The sequence below is a fragment of the Patiria miniata genome, unplaced genomic scaffold, assembly GCF_015706575.1.
Source record: "Patiria miniata isolate m_02_andy unplaced genomic scaffold, ASM1570657v1 HiC_scaffold_3, whole genome shotgun sequence".
Classification (NCBI taxonomy): domain Eukaryota; kingdom Metazoa; phylum Echinodermata; class Asteroidea; order Valvatida; family Asterinidae; genus Patiria; species Patiria miniata.
In genome coordinates this window covers 23,688,513-23,704,599 of record NW_024037069.1, presented here as the reverse complement: position 1 = coordinate 23,704,599, position 16,087 = coordinate 23,688,513, and the positions used below count along the sequence as shown (strand labels likewise).

General features: G+C 40.9%; 2 protein-coding genes across 3 annotated transcripts; one reads left to right on the top strand and one right to left on the bottom strand.

Annotated features, from left to right (window-relative positions):
- The first annotated feature begins 503 nt into the window (after positions 1–503).
- On the top strand, positions 504–9,611 carry LOC119738788 (SHC SH2 domain-binding protein 1-like). Of its 2 annotated transcripts, XM_038213748.1 has the most exons (10): positions 505–1,088; positions 2,492–2,617; positions 3,334–3,428; positions 3,791–3,889; positions 4,162–4,902; positions 5,457–5,589; positions 6,275–6,428; positions 7,438–7,709; positions 8,338–8,457; positions 8,680–9,611. In XM_038213748.1, exons 1-10 carry the CDS (start codon positions 573–575, stop codon positions 8,935–8,937), a joined length of 2,514 nt encoding a protein of 837 aa, XP_038069676.1. In that variant the 5' UTR covers positions 505–572; the 3' UTR covers positions 8,938–9,611. The 2 variants fall into 2 exon arrangements, with proteins under 2 accessions (XP_038069677.1, XP_038069676.1); XM_038213749.1 differs by lacking the exon at positions 8,338–8,457 and having other exon boundaries at positions 504–1,088.
- On the bottom strand, positions 8,986–13,591 carry LOC119738789 (alkaline ceramidase 2-like). Its single transcript, XM_038213750.1, has 4 exons — positions 13,174–13,591; positions 11,386–11,642; positions 10,445–10,582; positions 8,986–10,080 (listed from the first exon to the last, which is right to left on the bottom strand). Exons 1-4 carry the CDS (start codon positions 13,264–13,266, stop codon positions 9,747–9,749), a joined length of 822 nt encoding a protein of 273 aa, XP_038069678.1. The 5' UTR covers positions 13,267–13,591; the 3' UTR covers positions 8,986–9,746.
- Between the last annotated feature and the right edge of the window lie 2,496 nt (positions 13,592–16,087).

Genomic DNA, 16,087 nt, shown 5'->3' with positions numbered 1-16,087 from the left:
CAGCCTCAAACAGTCGTTTTTACTTAGGGTAACTCTAGGTTTTTGAACTCTTTTGTAAAAATGCGACTTTCTTACCTGTTTTAGCAATTAGATACGTGCGAGTCACAGCAGTTTCAGGCGCTGTCATCATTTTACCCATTTCCTCATCGATTAAAACCTGACCTTTTTCTACAAAATTAAGTATGCTGATATTCAATATGGTATATTAGCGAACTAAAAATATAAAGTTACTTTTCCTGTTATGTTGGTATAGCCGTCCCAAAACAGTGTATTTTCTTTCTTTTATGGAACGGGGTCCTAAACTGCAAGAATCCCAAAATTGCTATCTCTCTGTGGACCTAAAAAACCTGTTCGGTACAACTTGCTGCCTCTTTGTAGACCACATGCAAGTACATGTATAATTTATGTAGGCCTAATCGTATTCCACACTAGTAATCAATTTTGCATTTTTATTTTTCCCCACCGTTAATTTGATAGGGCGCCCTCTTTCGTCCCTCGAACGATATGACAATACCACGTGGTGCGCTGTCATATACGGCGCGCGGTTGTTGATTTTTATAAAACTGTCAAAAATGTCCTCCGACATGTCTGAAATTTTGACCTCAAATGACGGCAAAGATCTGGATGACATTCCAGCGAAGAAACAGAAGATCCATCACAGCTCAGATGCGTCGTGTTCTGATGATTCTCTAGACACGAAGAATGGTAAAGAAACGGTTGAAACACCGTCAAGCATACCGCGGGAACTTCAAAGTGTCAACACATTCGACGTGGTGCAAGATCCTCGTGTCGTGGACAATGTTGGTAAGAATTCTCCACAAGCTCCCCGTGTAAACGAAGATGACCCGAGTGGCATGGACGACGACTTCAAACTTCCAGCCTTGAGGATGCCCCAAGTCTTTGATTTCGCAAGTCTGAGCTACGAAGATCGACGTGACGGCATCTTGAAGATTGTACAGTCTGGCAGAGAGTTCCAGTATGAAATCCAGCGAACCTTCGCTTACTATGTTGAAGAAGAGACATCGGAGTTGAAGGGGCATCAGGCTGTATGGCGATCCGTTGATCTGGCTTGTGATGTACTGGTGCAGGTAGCATTTCCCATGGATATAATATTATTATATGTTTAAATGATGATTAAATTAGTAAGCAGAGGGGAAAGGATAGAGGAATGCAATTTCTAGTTAGGCTAGGTCATTCAATATTGATTTTTAGGTTTTCATCCGTCACTCAAGATTGAAACAAATCAGTCTGGAGGGGAATTTCCACTACTTCACATTAAGGCAAAAAAAACATAGTTCTGCTGCACTTACAATTAGGCCTGCATGGCATTTGAAACTGGGGTAGGTAGGTAGGGAATTTTTTTTTGCCAATTTTTTTGTGTACGATAATATGGAGACGACTGACGTCTGCGTGTAGTCAAGGGTAAAAGGTAGAAATTGATGGTTTTGTTTTTTTTTCTTCTCATTTTTCTCATAAAAAAATTTAGGGTAGGGGCTGTCAGAAATAGGGTAGGTAGGGCAACTTAAGCAGAACTTTTTTCGGCCTATTCCCATTCAAAGTGATTGAGGGGACAACGTCAGATAAACCTAAAAGAAGACCCAACAAACATGAAAACTACTTAATATTAAGTAGGCCCCTACCACTCCGCTGTTTGACCTAGGGTCTGTGTCTAGAATTTACTGAGATAGGTTAATGAACCTCACAGTTTATAGCAGACTAGGTTAACAGCTGACTGAGTGTTCAAACAAACAATGCAACAATTGGCCTAGCCTTGCCAGCTAGATGTCAAACTTTGAACTTTATAAACTTTACGACCACGACTCAAGAGTTCATACTGTACAACACACGCTAACTGTATGATGCTAGAGTGTTGTATCAATACCACATCGACTTGTCATGTTTCCCGACTATACGATGACGTATGCATTAGCACTATGAATTCGCGATATGTTCAGTTTGTCGTGCACAATGTCCGTGCAAGTCAGTGCGACAATGCCTGTGGATTTGGTGAACTTGCCTGGAAAATACACCTTTTTTTAAGGGAAAAACACACTTCCAGAAAAAATATAAAATATAAAAAAAATGGGGGCAGGAGTGAAAATTGAGGTGGGCGGTGATGAAAACCTAAAGATCAATGTTGATTGGCCTTATCCATAATTTGCTATATTTTTGTTAACAGTCTTACCTGGAATGTGGCTGTAAATAAAAATTTATTTGTCTGACTTTCCCCAGAACAATTTCCAAAATTGCCCCCCCCCCCCTTATTTTTTTAATTTCCCTAATTCCAAAAATAATATTCTCTCTTAAAAAACATAAAGGGGTCAAAACTTTTTCTGAGATAAGGTTCTCGCCCCCCCCAAAAAAGTTTCAGAATTGTGCTTTCCGACTTCTGCTAACTGGATATACACCTGTTCAAAACAGTATTCAAAACATGTAGGCCCCTACATATAATTGGTGTACGATTTTTAATATTTTTTTTGTTCCTATTCAGATGCATGAATTATATCGTGAGTCCTTTCCCATCATGATGACAGTTGAGATGGTCGAGCCATTCTGTTGTCTCCCAGGACCTTCATGCAGTACGGCAACTGAAGAACAAGTCATCTCTTACCTCAAGGTGATAACTAATAAACAGATAAAGAAAGAAACAAACAAACAGACCATTTTGCCTGCATACTCATGGCAACTTAAAGGGAATATACATCATTTGCTTTTGATGCAATTTTCAGAAATGGATGGAATTGGGGGGTTGGAAATATATAGCAAATATAGTTACACTGACTTTTTTGAGATTTTGGGTTCGAAAATGCTATAAAAACCAAGAAAAACGATCATTTTCCTGTAGTCTGGTTCCCTGACTCCATAATAAGAAGAAACAGAGCAGTTTACATACATTGGGGAATTGTAAGGTCAGGGAACCAGTCTACCTGGCTCGTACCCGTTCATAGGTTTGTAATCGATTGCAAACAAGTGCGATGGTCAATTGAGGCCAGTATTTGAAAAAAAAGCCAGTTGTTTCCAACGCTGATCGGCCGATCAGCGTTGGAAATTGATACAAAAATACCACTTTTCTTGAAAATGACAGTATACCAGGTGCCATGATTTTACAGGATGCTTTACACTGTCATTCACTAACAGTCCAGCAAGGTATTTCAAAATGATTTGGTTGTTTTATTTTTTAATGTTTGCAAATGTTGTATTTTCCCTTTAAACCATTCTTCCCTTTTATGTAAATGAAAAACGTCATATTGCAAAGTTTGACTTACAGTGATTAAAACGCTAAAATTATAAAGTTGTAATTTGAACCGTTAATGAAGAGGATTTCCTTCACAGGACAATGACTACAAGGTGAATGTAATAGAGTTGTTCCCAGTCCATGATGACTCTGGCGACATAGATGAGGCAGCTTTGGTTATTGAGCATACGAGGTACTGAACATTCACTTTACATAACTTGACAATCTCAACTTGGTCATCAATCAAAACCATCCCAGTTTTTCACTATTGCGAATTGTTTTCAGAATCCATTGATTCCTACAAAAAAAAAAAAAATTAATGCATGGCTCATATCCCGAAGAAACACGTCAAGAAAAGGCAATCAAGAAATTACAGTTTACGAGGAGGGGGAAATCCCCACTTAAATATTTTTGAGAAACCCTTGGAGTTGCACACGTTGAAGAGAAAAAGTTGTATAACATAAAGCTTTGTCATTTGTTGCCAGGATTTTAAAATCAGATCTGGTGAAGATTTGCTTTTGATTTTTTTGATTGATGCCTTCTCACCTGTTATAGGTTTTTCTTCAACTACATATGGCGTCTGAGTGACGTCAGCAACTTCATGTATGCAGTGGACAAGTTCGCCAACCGTCACCTTGAACCCAGATTGAAACTGTAAGTTCCTTATTACAACACTGTTTATTCGAACCAAATTTCAAACCGGAGTTCTTGTTCATGAAACATTGGCCCCTCACAGATGCAGTCCTTGTGAGATTATGATATTTATGAAAACATGGATTGCTAAAAGTTTTTACAAAAACTAAAAAACCTAAACATGATTGTGCAGGGTTATCATTAATGGATACAAATACTTCTGAGTTAGGCAAATGTTCGGTGCAGTTTCTAGTTGTATTTCTGAAGGGTGATTCAATTTTGACTCTTTTCAGATATTTTGACGTCATGGAGAAAAATGTCTCACCGGGATTAGCTCTGAAGTACCAGAATATCATAACCGATTACCAGACAAAGTACCGACAACTCCGCAAGAAACAGGACTACATCGAAAAATATGACGAGTACGATTACACTGATACAGACAGTGACGGGGACATTGACAACGGCTGTGACAAAGACAAAGAAACAGGTGAAAACAATGACAAGGACATTGGCAAAGACCGTTGTGACAATCAGGAGGATGATGACAAGAAATGTCACCTTGATAAAGTTAAGGACAGTGACATTGAAGACAGTGAGGCCCTGGCACAAGAGCAGGACATTCCCATGGACAGTGACACAAACCTTGTCAATGTGGTCGCAGACAGTGACAAAGATAAAGACAGTGACAAAGATAAGGTCAGGGACACTCAAGACAATGGTGCCAAGGTACAAGACCAGGACATTCCCATGGACAGTGACACTAACGTTGTCAATGTGGATGTGGACAGTGACAAAGATAAAGACAATGACCATGACAAGTTTTGTAACGGGGAGCAATATAGTTCCAAAGATGAAGACCAGACGAGTGACAAAAATCAAGGTGATAAAGTGTCCAAGATCAATGACAAGGAGGACAGTGACGCTCTGGAGAAGAGGTTTCCTGAATTGGAAGTGTTTGAGATCTCAAGATTGTGGAAAGATCTCGAGCTTCTTGAAGACACTTTGGAAATGATGGAGAACCCTGTAATGAGGTAAGGAAGATGGTCAATGGTTTTTTTTTTTTTGCCTAAAGGCTGTTCCATACTTCAAGCGAAAGTAAAAACGAAGGAACTTTCATAATGTCATCAATTGAAGTTTCATTGTGAAGTTTGCTGTAACCCTTTTAACAAATACGCTTCACACTGAAATAAAATAAATTGTAATGCTTATGTAGCGGTTTCCATTGTATCAACAATCTCAAAGTGCTTTACGATTATTAACCCCATGCATCAGGCCCAAGAGACTATGTGGCAGCCGATTTCAGCACACATTCCGTCCCCTTCCCTCATAGGTACCTATTCATACTCCTGGGTGGAGAGAGGCAATTGTAGTGAAGTGTCTTGCCCAAGGACACAGACACCATGTTCCTGGCAGGGTTCAAACCCACGTACCATTGTACATGAGTCAAACACAGTTAACACGGACCATGGCATTCATTTTGGCCTGCCGGGTAGAAAGTTTTCTCCTTTTTTTTTGAGGGTGGGTGGTGGTGTTGGTACACTGGAACACCTTGAAGAGACTGACCAATTTTGTTGACAAATTCCAGGCACCTGATGGAGATCCCGAGGAAGAGGCTTGGACATAAGAAAAGCACGGCCTTAGCGATCCGACAACCGCGACGTCATAATGAACCTGTCACACACATTGTCGCTGAGAAAATTACTCTTAGAATGATACAGGTCGGTATTGCAAACCTTTCTGGATTAAAAAAAAATATGCAAGTGCATTTTAATATTTTTAAGTTTTAATTGAGGTTTTTGTGCTTTACCGGGTGGATAAAAAAAAAACTAAACCGAGATATTATTGCTTATTGGAACAGAAGTAGGGCACATGTGAATCAAAGGGAGATATCCTCTGTTAGGGTTGAATCTCCTCTTGAAAATGACACCCTGATCATGTCATTACATTCACGGTTGACTGAGCAGTGACCAAGTTTAGAGACCAGATTTAGAGAGTTACACCACTTTTCATGGTGAAATCTCTTTTTTCCCCCACCTGCCTTGATTGGCAACCATAGCCTTTCACTCTGTGACATTAATGACACCACTAACCACAATTGAAAACTGGCGCAACTCTCTAAATAGACCCTTTCATAAAATTGGTCACTGCTCAGTCAACCGTGATTGTAATGACATGATCAGGGTGTCATTTTAAAGAGGAGATTCAACCCTAACAGAGGATATCTCCCTTTGATTCACATGTGCCCTGCTTCTGTTCCAATTAGCAATAATATCTCGATTTCGTTTTTTTTTTTATCCACCCTGTTTACAGTTGGGTAACAAATTTTTTTTTTTTTTTTTATAATCTGACTTCCATTCTTGTCAAACATTTTGTGGAATAAAAAGTAAATTTCATTTATCTTAGAACCTTCGGCTGCCTGAGGAAACTGTCTTGCAGACCCATTCCACGCCCGCATCAGCTGTGGCTTGTTGCTATGACAACGACATCATCCTCATCCTACCTGGCACGTACCCTGGAGAGGGCTTGACTAATATCGAGCATTCAGTCACAATACGAGGTGCCACAACATTCTTTTTTCTGAATTCCTTTTCATTCTTGGCTTGTTTCTTTTCAAAACATTTTCATCTTTTGTAACCTTTACAGGCATGCAACTTTTCCTCGGATCTGCTGAGTTCCTCGTGTTTTACTTCTCGTGAATGCCATTGAAATTGAAAAACACTGTACGAAGTCTTCTGTGGTTTAGAGTTGCCTCGTTTTTCCTAAATTTCCAGTTGCACGCCTGCCTTTAGTGTTCTGTATGCTGCACCTCATCTCATTCCATATATGAAGTCAAATTTTCATTTGTGCAATCGAAACAGGCAAAATTCACCATTTAGTTTGGTCATTCTTGTCGGTGTTTTAATTTGGTGATGGCTGTGGGAGGAGTTAGATCTATGGCAGTAGTCATCAGCAAATTGTCCAAATTCTTTTACTTTTATACAGGGTGAGTAAAAAAACCAAACCCAAATGTCAGGACTGTTGTTTTAGTGAAGTTTTGCATTTAATCATGCAGCCCTTTCAAAATCTAGGATATGAAAGCCCAATTGAATTCATGAGCTTTCTTTTAGTCAAGAATCATTCAAATCACTCTTGTACTTTTCAAGTTACGGAATTTTAAACACAACCACCGTTTTACAGTTCTGCCCACGGATCACAAAAAGGTGTGCGTTCTTTCAGCAAAACAATTCACACACATCTCTATGTGATTTGTTTTCGTTTTGCTAAAAGAACACTTACTTTTTGGTTGGTTGTGTTAATTTGAAAAGTACATAAGTGATTTGAATGATTCAAAAAGAAAGCTTATGAATTGGGCTTTCTTATCCTAGATTTTGAAAGTGCTACATGTAGAACTTCACTAAAACATTGGTCCCAACCTTTTTTTTTTTTTTTTTTTTTTTTTTACTCAACCTGTATTTGTTTTGCATGTCCCTATACACTGTACTGTGCTCTGTAGGTTAAAGGTTAGAATCCCTCTTAAGTCGATATTTCTCGTTATACTGAAGATTTCATGTTTGTTTTATTTGTAGGTGTTGGTGGTCCAGAAAACGTCATCATCATCAGCAAATGCCGAGATCCTGAAGATGACCTGTTTGTCCGTTGCTACGGTGACCATGTGACCATCAGCAATCTCACCTTTATTGATGAGAGTGACTCCGCCCACTTTAGGGGAGTCTTAGAGGTCGGTGGGCCGTCAAGTTCAACCCGGCTCGTGAACTGCCGCTTTCTCTGCAGTTCGACAGGGGTGATGGTGAACTTCTCCAAACTGGATATTCAAGGCTGTGAAATCTCCGGTGCACAGGTAAAATTCAAAGTTAATTCATGTCTAAAAATTGGAAGTGTTTTTATGTTCATAAAAAATTGTCTTTTAAGTAGCGCAGAGATGCTACTTTTCCAGTTTTAACCGGAATTCCGGTTTTTCAAAAAATCTCACAAAATTTATTATTCAAACACTCCACAATATACAACATTTTCTGAAAATCAGCCTTGAAAATAGTACAAATTTGAGCTCCTCTGTTTTTCCCATGGTAGACCCATCAGTATTCAGCCAAAATGTTCAGGTTGCTATAATTCGTCGGATCAGCGCGCGACATCGCATAGCTGCAATCGACTCAGTGAGAACGTGTCTCGGACGCTGGATTCAGGCCCAATTCAAAACATGATTCAGCACCATTTGATTTGAATTGAGATCCTAGAATGTTGTTTTTCTCGAAAAATGCAGCTGAAGCTGAGCTGAAACTTTATCAGATTGGTTGTTCCGCATCCTTCTTCAGATATTGAGCATTTTTGTTGCTTCAAACAAACAAAATGCACAAATTACAAATGATGGACTTTACCTTTAAACAAATGCTTGATTGTATTCAGTAGGTTTTAGTGAGAGTGCACATATTTCGGCTTGGTCTGTGATTTCAATCCCATTATCAAAGCAGGCTCCTGGCGTAAGTGCACACCAAGGCTCAATGCTCAACATGCACTCCTGCTATATCCACGACTGTGGAAAGACAGACGAAGCAGCACTTGCCGAGGATACGTGCGGAGTCCGCATTGATGTAATTATTGCCTCTTTTATGCACTTGCAAGGGCAGAAAGGTGGTTCGATTCCAACTCAAGACGATTGTAGTTATATAGAGAAGCCCTTTATGCCCGCAAACATTTCTAAAATTAAGTTCCCCCACCCAATTTTCTTTAACCCCTCCCACTTTTTACTCCCTTTTATAAAACTGGACCTGTTTATGTTTCTTAATTTTTTTAAAATTATTATTTCACTACAGTCCCCACAACAGCTAGAGCGAAACGTTCCGAAAAGCAAAACTTTAGTGAAGATCAGCAACTGCAAGATACAAAGCAACGCTGGGCCGGGGGTACTCCTCAAGATTTACTCGACTGACAAACAACAGGAGGCCAAGGCTATCGACCTCAGCGACCTTTGCACCCTGACCTGCCGTGACCTGCAGGTCACCGACAATGACTTCAGTGGCAATGCGAAGGGCGTGGCTATGGTTACCTATTTTAAGATAAAAGAATGGTGATTTTACAACAAGACAAACAAAAGTGAGGAAAAACTCCGGGCAAAAAAATATGTTTCTACAATTTTATTCAATGCAATGTTGTTTTTGCTGAAACAATTTCAGTCTGCTAAACGTTTGAAACGATTTGTTGGAGCACATTGGTTTTGAAGAATGTGTAACATAAACAGCACCATATGAAACAAATTAGTACGCCAAATAGAGTGGCAGTGTTAAGGAAATCATTTTTCTAGGTCCTTGACAAAGATGTGACAAATAGTAAAAAAAAATTATATTTACAATTTATATACTGAAAGATGCAATGAGAAATTATAATCAACTCAAGATAACTACCTTTAATATCATTTTGTATTCCAACACAAAGCTAGACTGGTGCAGTTTTGTATAAATTGTCCCTGCCCCGCCCAGCCCCTGCCCCGCCCAGCCCCCTCCCAGCCCCTGCCCCACCCCCTGGCCCACCACGCTGCCCCGCCCTGCCCTAAGTCTCACTTATATAAATATAAGTTTCTGCTTGCCTTTGAAATTAAATCAATTTTTTTGCATAAATGTTACACGTTAATGGTTTGACTACAAGTAGTTTATGAACATGTTTGTTTTGAGAGTAAATGAAGAATTTGAAAACTGTTGAAATTGTAAGTTTTCAGAAGTTTGCATTAAAAAATTCTCCGGAACTTCAATTGTTGCATTTGATGTGCCCTGATTTCTTGGTTCAAATGATGTATTTTAAATTTTCAGGTTTCTTCGTAGAAGAAAAGAATCATATATTCGAAGCCAACAATGGGTTGCTCGAGATGGCTTCTCAAAAAGGCCTGCTAAAAGATCTTGTTCATATTCTCATCACTGTACGGGTTGCTCTTAAGAGCAACATACGGCACGCCAAACTTGGTGTGAGAGTCATTGGGCCAGTATCGCAAGACAGGCCCCATCTCCGCCCATTCACTGGTCGCATCGAAGTAGGCATAAAGAACCACGGAATAGTAGCAAGCAAGAAGGATAAACACGTGCCAGAAACTGTGGAGGTAGGGGAACGACACGAAGAGCCAGAAGTCGCAGAGAGTACGGTCAGCTACCCAGCAGGAGATGGAGACAATCCACAGGACAGAAGCCGTGCGAAATAGAGTGGTAACTCGCTGATGACTCTGCACCCTGGAAACAAATTTAAAGCATGCGTCGAGTGATTATCTATAGTTTTCAACACGCGCGCCCAGTAAGCCCCGCCCACTATGCACGTGGCAATAACTGCATCCAATTACCACATGGCAGGGTGAGTCATACGCGCGCGCGTGCATTCTTATCGAACTTTTGCGAACACTTTGTCGGGCATAAATATTGGCTGTGATTGGTCAGAACACCAAAGGGCGGGGCGAGGCGAGAACACGTGCGACACGCGCGATCGCCGAATTCGTTCAAGACAGTTTGTCCATGATAGACTCAGTTACAGATTCTAAAACGGAATATTGTACCCTTTTCATCTTTGAATCGTTTTTTAATGTCTTGTCCCTCAACTTGCCTTCTGAGTTCCAGATAAGCTGTCCAGAAACCAGGTACTACAAACGCCAATAGGAGGAACGAGTTAAGCCAGGGTTTGATGAAGGCAAGCATCGTCCCACACAACATCAATATGAAGACAAAGATACGGAAACGCCTCCTGAAAGAAAAGAACGATGAATGTGGCGAGTCAAATATCTTTCAAAGTTATAGGGCCTAAGTAATTCCCCGGCTCTTATAATTATGACTTTTTGGAATGCCATTACATTGCTTGCCCTTCGGTTCAGGTTTTCTGAAATGGCCTCTGACAATCGAGTCTTTCGCTATGGTCTCTATTACATTTGAGCAGATTCGCTGATTAATTATGCAAGATAACCGCATCTTGACCATTAAATTTCGACCAATCAGCGGGCACTTTCTATATCGAGTCTCATTCACCCGTTGCGCGTCATAGACTTGGATAAAAAAAACTGTCACGCACTCTGTATCATGTTATGCGATATGCGCCCGGCTGTTTTTGTATTATAAAACACTGCATTGGAATTGACCAATCAAACCATTAGTCCTGATTTGGGAATGATATGACGTCACGATTTAGTAAAGTCGACTCCAATTGGCTGGCGCGCGGCTTGCATGCATGTATCTGCATGAGTTAGACATAGGGCACTTGGCTCAGTGGATAACAGGTGATACTCATACGACTGACAATCAACCCCCCCCCCCCAACAGAACATAATATTATGTGGCATTCAAGGAAAGATCCATGGACATAGCATTATTTGCAGTCTGAGATTATCTGCGACACCTGACGATTCCATTAAATCGGTCTGGGATTATCAACGAGACCTTACGATTTAAAGCCAATAGACCAATAAAGGACACTTATAAAACGATTGAATGTATCGCATTGCATCTCCCCGACTAAAAACAAAAAATCCACCACATGAAATAGTTATCGTATACCTATCTCCCTTCAAAATTCTTGGATAATATCTCCTTGGAAACCAGAGTCCCGCCCCCAGGGAGAAAGCCCACAAGATGGAGACCTCGTCAAGCAACTGCCCCACAAGACTCAGGGTACAGTGAAAGTAGGCGGAGCACGCCCCTACCAGCATCATTAACACCCACATTAGGTTGATGGAGGGGTTGATGCGATGGGCGTAATCCTTGAAGAGTGCCCACATCATGGGCGGGAACACGAAGAAGAAGGCGTTGCTGATCTAGAGGATAGACAAGGAGATCATTAGGTCACGGATCATAGACACCAGGATAAACGACTTTTCTGAGCTCTAGTACAAAATGCACTCAGTGGACTTGCCTTTATTGGTTAGACGCGTGATAACGGGCATTAATACCCGTTGGCGCGTAATCGCGACTTTTCCATAATGTGCCATTGTGTTGGGTTTTTGCACGACATCTAAAACGGAAATATTCATAAAACTAGTAAGTAAAAGTACTTCTTATTTAAGATATAATTGTTCCAAATTATTTTTAAAAATAAATACTTCAGGATATAACAGATGGTATTGTGCAGTTTTTGTCGTCATAGATGAAGTATTTACTCGGGAATAAACGTCAAATTTCGAGAAGAACACCGTTTACCCAAATTTCGTTTTTAATTAGGCTTTTATTAAAAAGTTTTAGAGAGATAGGATGCCGAACCGATGAAACAAAAGCGACATTTCATTGTTCATCTTAAAGCTAAAGATATTGTGTTCGGCATTACCATGGTTATGTAGTTATCACTTATCAGAATTCAATAATAAAGACCAAAAACGTAGACTCATGAATATTCAAAAATATAATTCGCTGGTATGACAGACTTCGAGGCCAGATCGGGCGAAGAGCCTTGCAAATCTGAAAGCCTCCGCGCGCAGTGGTCTTTGTTGAAAAATATTCATGGTATTTGCCACCAGTACAGGCCGTCATCACGCGTCTAACCAGGAGTTGGGCCGAGTCGTTAATCCTTGTGTGTAGGATCCGTGATTAGGTTGAGAAACTGTGGTTATTGTTTTACGATGTCAGCTAGTGTCTATCTATAGGCTTCGACTAGAGGCATCACCAGTTTTTGTAAGAATTCTAAAGAATATTTCAAATTGAATTTAATTTTAAACTGGTGCGGTCTCAAAGGATGATGAAGAAGTTACATGAATGGCAGGAATTGTGAAACCAATCACCAGCCAGGAAAGAACTATAATGCATGGGCTGTAGACCCTGAAAAGATATGCATGTACATTATATTTTAAAAAAATCGAAACAAAAACAAATCTCACAATATCCCCTCCCGCTTTTAGGCCTACTGCAATGAGAAGTCCCGAGAATTTTCCAATAATAATGTTACTGAAAATGTCCACAGTATCCCAACTTTCCCCGAGTAAAAAATAACAAAAAAAAATCAGTTAGGCCTAGGCATACACATATATTCTAAAATAATTATTAAGAGTCAAATTCGGTTTTGAACACAATTGAATTACTGAATTAGGCAGCCCGACATTCAATGACGCACATGTTTGCTTGCTGCATGGTTGTCACGGTCACAGCATCTCGGCATTATGTGCTGGCGGGAAAAACAAATACTTCTTCCCATTGATCCAACGCGTAACGACACGCACATGAGGCTAATTTTCTCACTTCAATTTACTTAAAAAGGCGTTCCTCTTCTTTTCTTTTAAAGAAAATAAAACAAACTCAATCACAGAAATCCTGTCCACTTGTTTCAGTATACAGGGTGACCTGTAGCTGTTTACATACCGTGTTGTAGAATTCCGCGATGAATGGAGAGATGGAATAATTGTCCTCGCACCAATCCACATCGGCGCTTCCACGACTTAATTCCTTGAACATTCTGAGACAAGACGGCCTTGAAATCTTTCTCTGAAATATTGAAACAGATCTTCAAGCAGCAGGCAAGAATAAGACAAAAGCAGTTCTGCCAAAGCCTCTGAGCGGGATGGACTGTGACACTATGAATCTGGTTGCTTCAAAAAGAAATGGCAAAAGGAATATTTCAATGTGGATCAATGGACGTCTCTGCTGTGCATGGGCATTGTGTGGGGGCAATCATGGAGCTATAAACACCATGGCTCATATACATGTAGCTCCATGGGGCAATGGGGTGCAGTGGTCCGCATCAATGATGGTGACGTCAGAAGTGTTACGTAATTCCCAAGGTTCACTTGATCACGTTGATGTCATATTGATTTGGATTTTGGCTTGAACAGCTTATAGCGACTACACCGTATCTATACGGGGCAACTGTGCGACGCGTCAAAAATAGTCTCTCGTTCGAAGGAATTGATTATCTAATTTCCCAGGAAATAACTGAGGTTTTTTTTAAAGGCCTTTTGTTACGGTATTCAACATTGATTCAGGTGTTGATATGTTTACAGTTGAGTTTTTGTAAGGGAAATTTGCAACTGGGATAGGCTACAAAAGCGCAGCAGTTAATGAACGTAAAGATTAGATTTTCTTCACAAACGGCCATATTAAAGTGAAAGCGAGGCAAACGTTTCATTTTTAAAACTTGCGAGTATAGAAACGAAAGCAATAAAATACAAGTTATTCCAAAGTAATACCAGTCTGCTGTGATGAACAATTCAAAATTTGTGAAGACCCTAATGTTTTTAAGCCACATATCAATACAAAAAATGAAAGTGCAGGCTTGGAGATCACTCCAATTATAAAAAGTCACGCCGCGACAACCTCGTCCTCAGTGCTCTCTCACCCTGGTATTGGATTATTTGCATGTGCACAATTTTTGAACAAGTATGCAAATGAGGAATAGTCTAGTGCCTGCCTGCACGTTACATTAACGTTTGTTTTTGTATGCGGTGTCTGGGGTATAAACAAAATCAATTCGTCGAGCTGTGAGTTACGAAAACACGATTGTTTTTGAAATAAAAAATTTACAATCTTATCCCACCAATATGCAGTATCATATTTCATATTAATATAGAGAAAATTGGAAAGGAAACAGTGTTTTGAGACAGGCGTGGGGCGCTGTGGTCCAATGGTTACGGTGTTCGACTCGTGTGCCGAGGTACAAGGGTTCGAATCCTGACCGTGGGAACATGGTGCTTGTGCTCTTGAGCTTCGTCCTCGACGTAAAGTCGTAGGTCCCGTGTGTTGTGTTATGTGGTTAAAGCATGTTTGCCCCGGTGTTTCTGGCAGTGGCAGCAATTATGCGCCGCAGCACCTATAGCATAACGGTGCTACATAATGGGTCTCATAATATGTTCATTAACTTCATGTACCCGTCTTTGGTTGCATTCTCCCCCAGCGCTTTGTATCCTCTGGCAAAAGGCGCTATATAAATACAGTTATTATTGTTTATTTATTATAATTACAATTAACGTGAAAACACGTACTGCACGTTAACAACACCAAGTACACGATATAAAACCACTACTAGCCAATTGCGCTGTATTGCGGTATCGAATCAGGATACATGAAGAGCGCTTTCTATCAAGGGCTTACTATTGTAAACGAGGTTGGAAATAAAGTAAGTCCTGGGGACTTATTTCAATAGGGGGCGCTGTTCAAATTCGACGATTATTAACACTAGATTACTGAATGGTGTACCGTATTTTGAACAGGCGGACATTATACCAGTATAATTTTTTTGTGGGGTGTCACAGGGGGGGGGGGGGGGGGGGGGGGGGGGGGGGGGGGGGGGGGGGGGGGGGGGGGGGGGGTTCGACTTATTTTTTAGGAATTTGTATGATTTTTTTGGGACAGAGCTGGGGGGGGGGGGGTGACCCCCCTCTCTCTGGATCCGCGCCTGGCAAGGCCTCCCAACTTTCACTTTCGGCGCTGCGCCTGAATTAAGTTTGAAATTGTTTTAACATTGAAAATGATGAGTTTATTTACAAGCAGTGGTTTGACAAAACTTTGATGTACCCACTCTGTTCACAAGTTCCCCCTCATCGGCAAATAAAGTACAGTTGGGGGTGACAGAACGACGCCATCTTGCCTGACTGCAATATTTTGCCGCGAAGCGCTGCCACTGCGTGTCGTGTACATACATATTACAAATCCCTTGGTGGACATGTGTCACACACAAGGAACGGTGCGCGTCCACCAGCGAAAAGGGCGCCCTCTTTTCTTGGCGCAAGGAGCCCATAGGGTAAACTTGTGAGGGGGCACCTGGAGTGCACACATTACTCATGGGGGAAACTAAAGGCGTCTTTCAACAGTTCAGTCGATGGAGCTAGGAGCAGGGGCACTCCTGCAGGAGGAGACTCTCGCACGTCCACCAGCTGAAGAAGAGAGAGAATGCAGCGCAACAAGATACCGCTGAGCTGAGGACACTGATGCTAGACCGGGATGCGTGGAAGGCGAAGACAATATCCCTCGCATCATCATTATCAGTGTAATTTCTTTCTTATTCAAGTTTTAAATGGGGCGGGGGGAGGGGGGCACGAACATCCGCTGGGGGGCACCCCCTGTAGAAGCTTTACCACAGACGGCAGCTAATCCAGCTATATATACAGTGTGTATAATGCAAGCAAAATATAACGGAATGCCAGACGTAGAATGTGAAACCAACTATTATGGCTAATATACTGTTCCCTGCTTTATGATATAGGTATGGTTTAAAAGATAGCCTTTCCACTCTAAATCGAGACATCAAACGTCAAAATCTGATAATATTTGACAGAGTTGT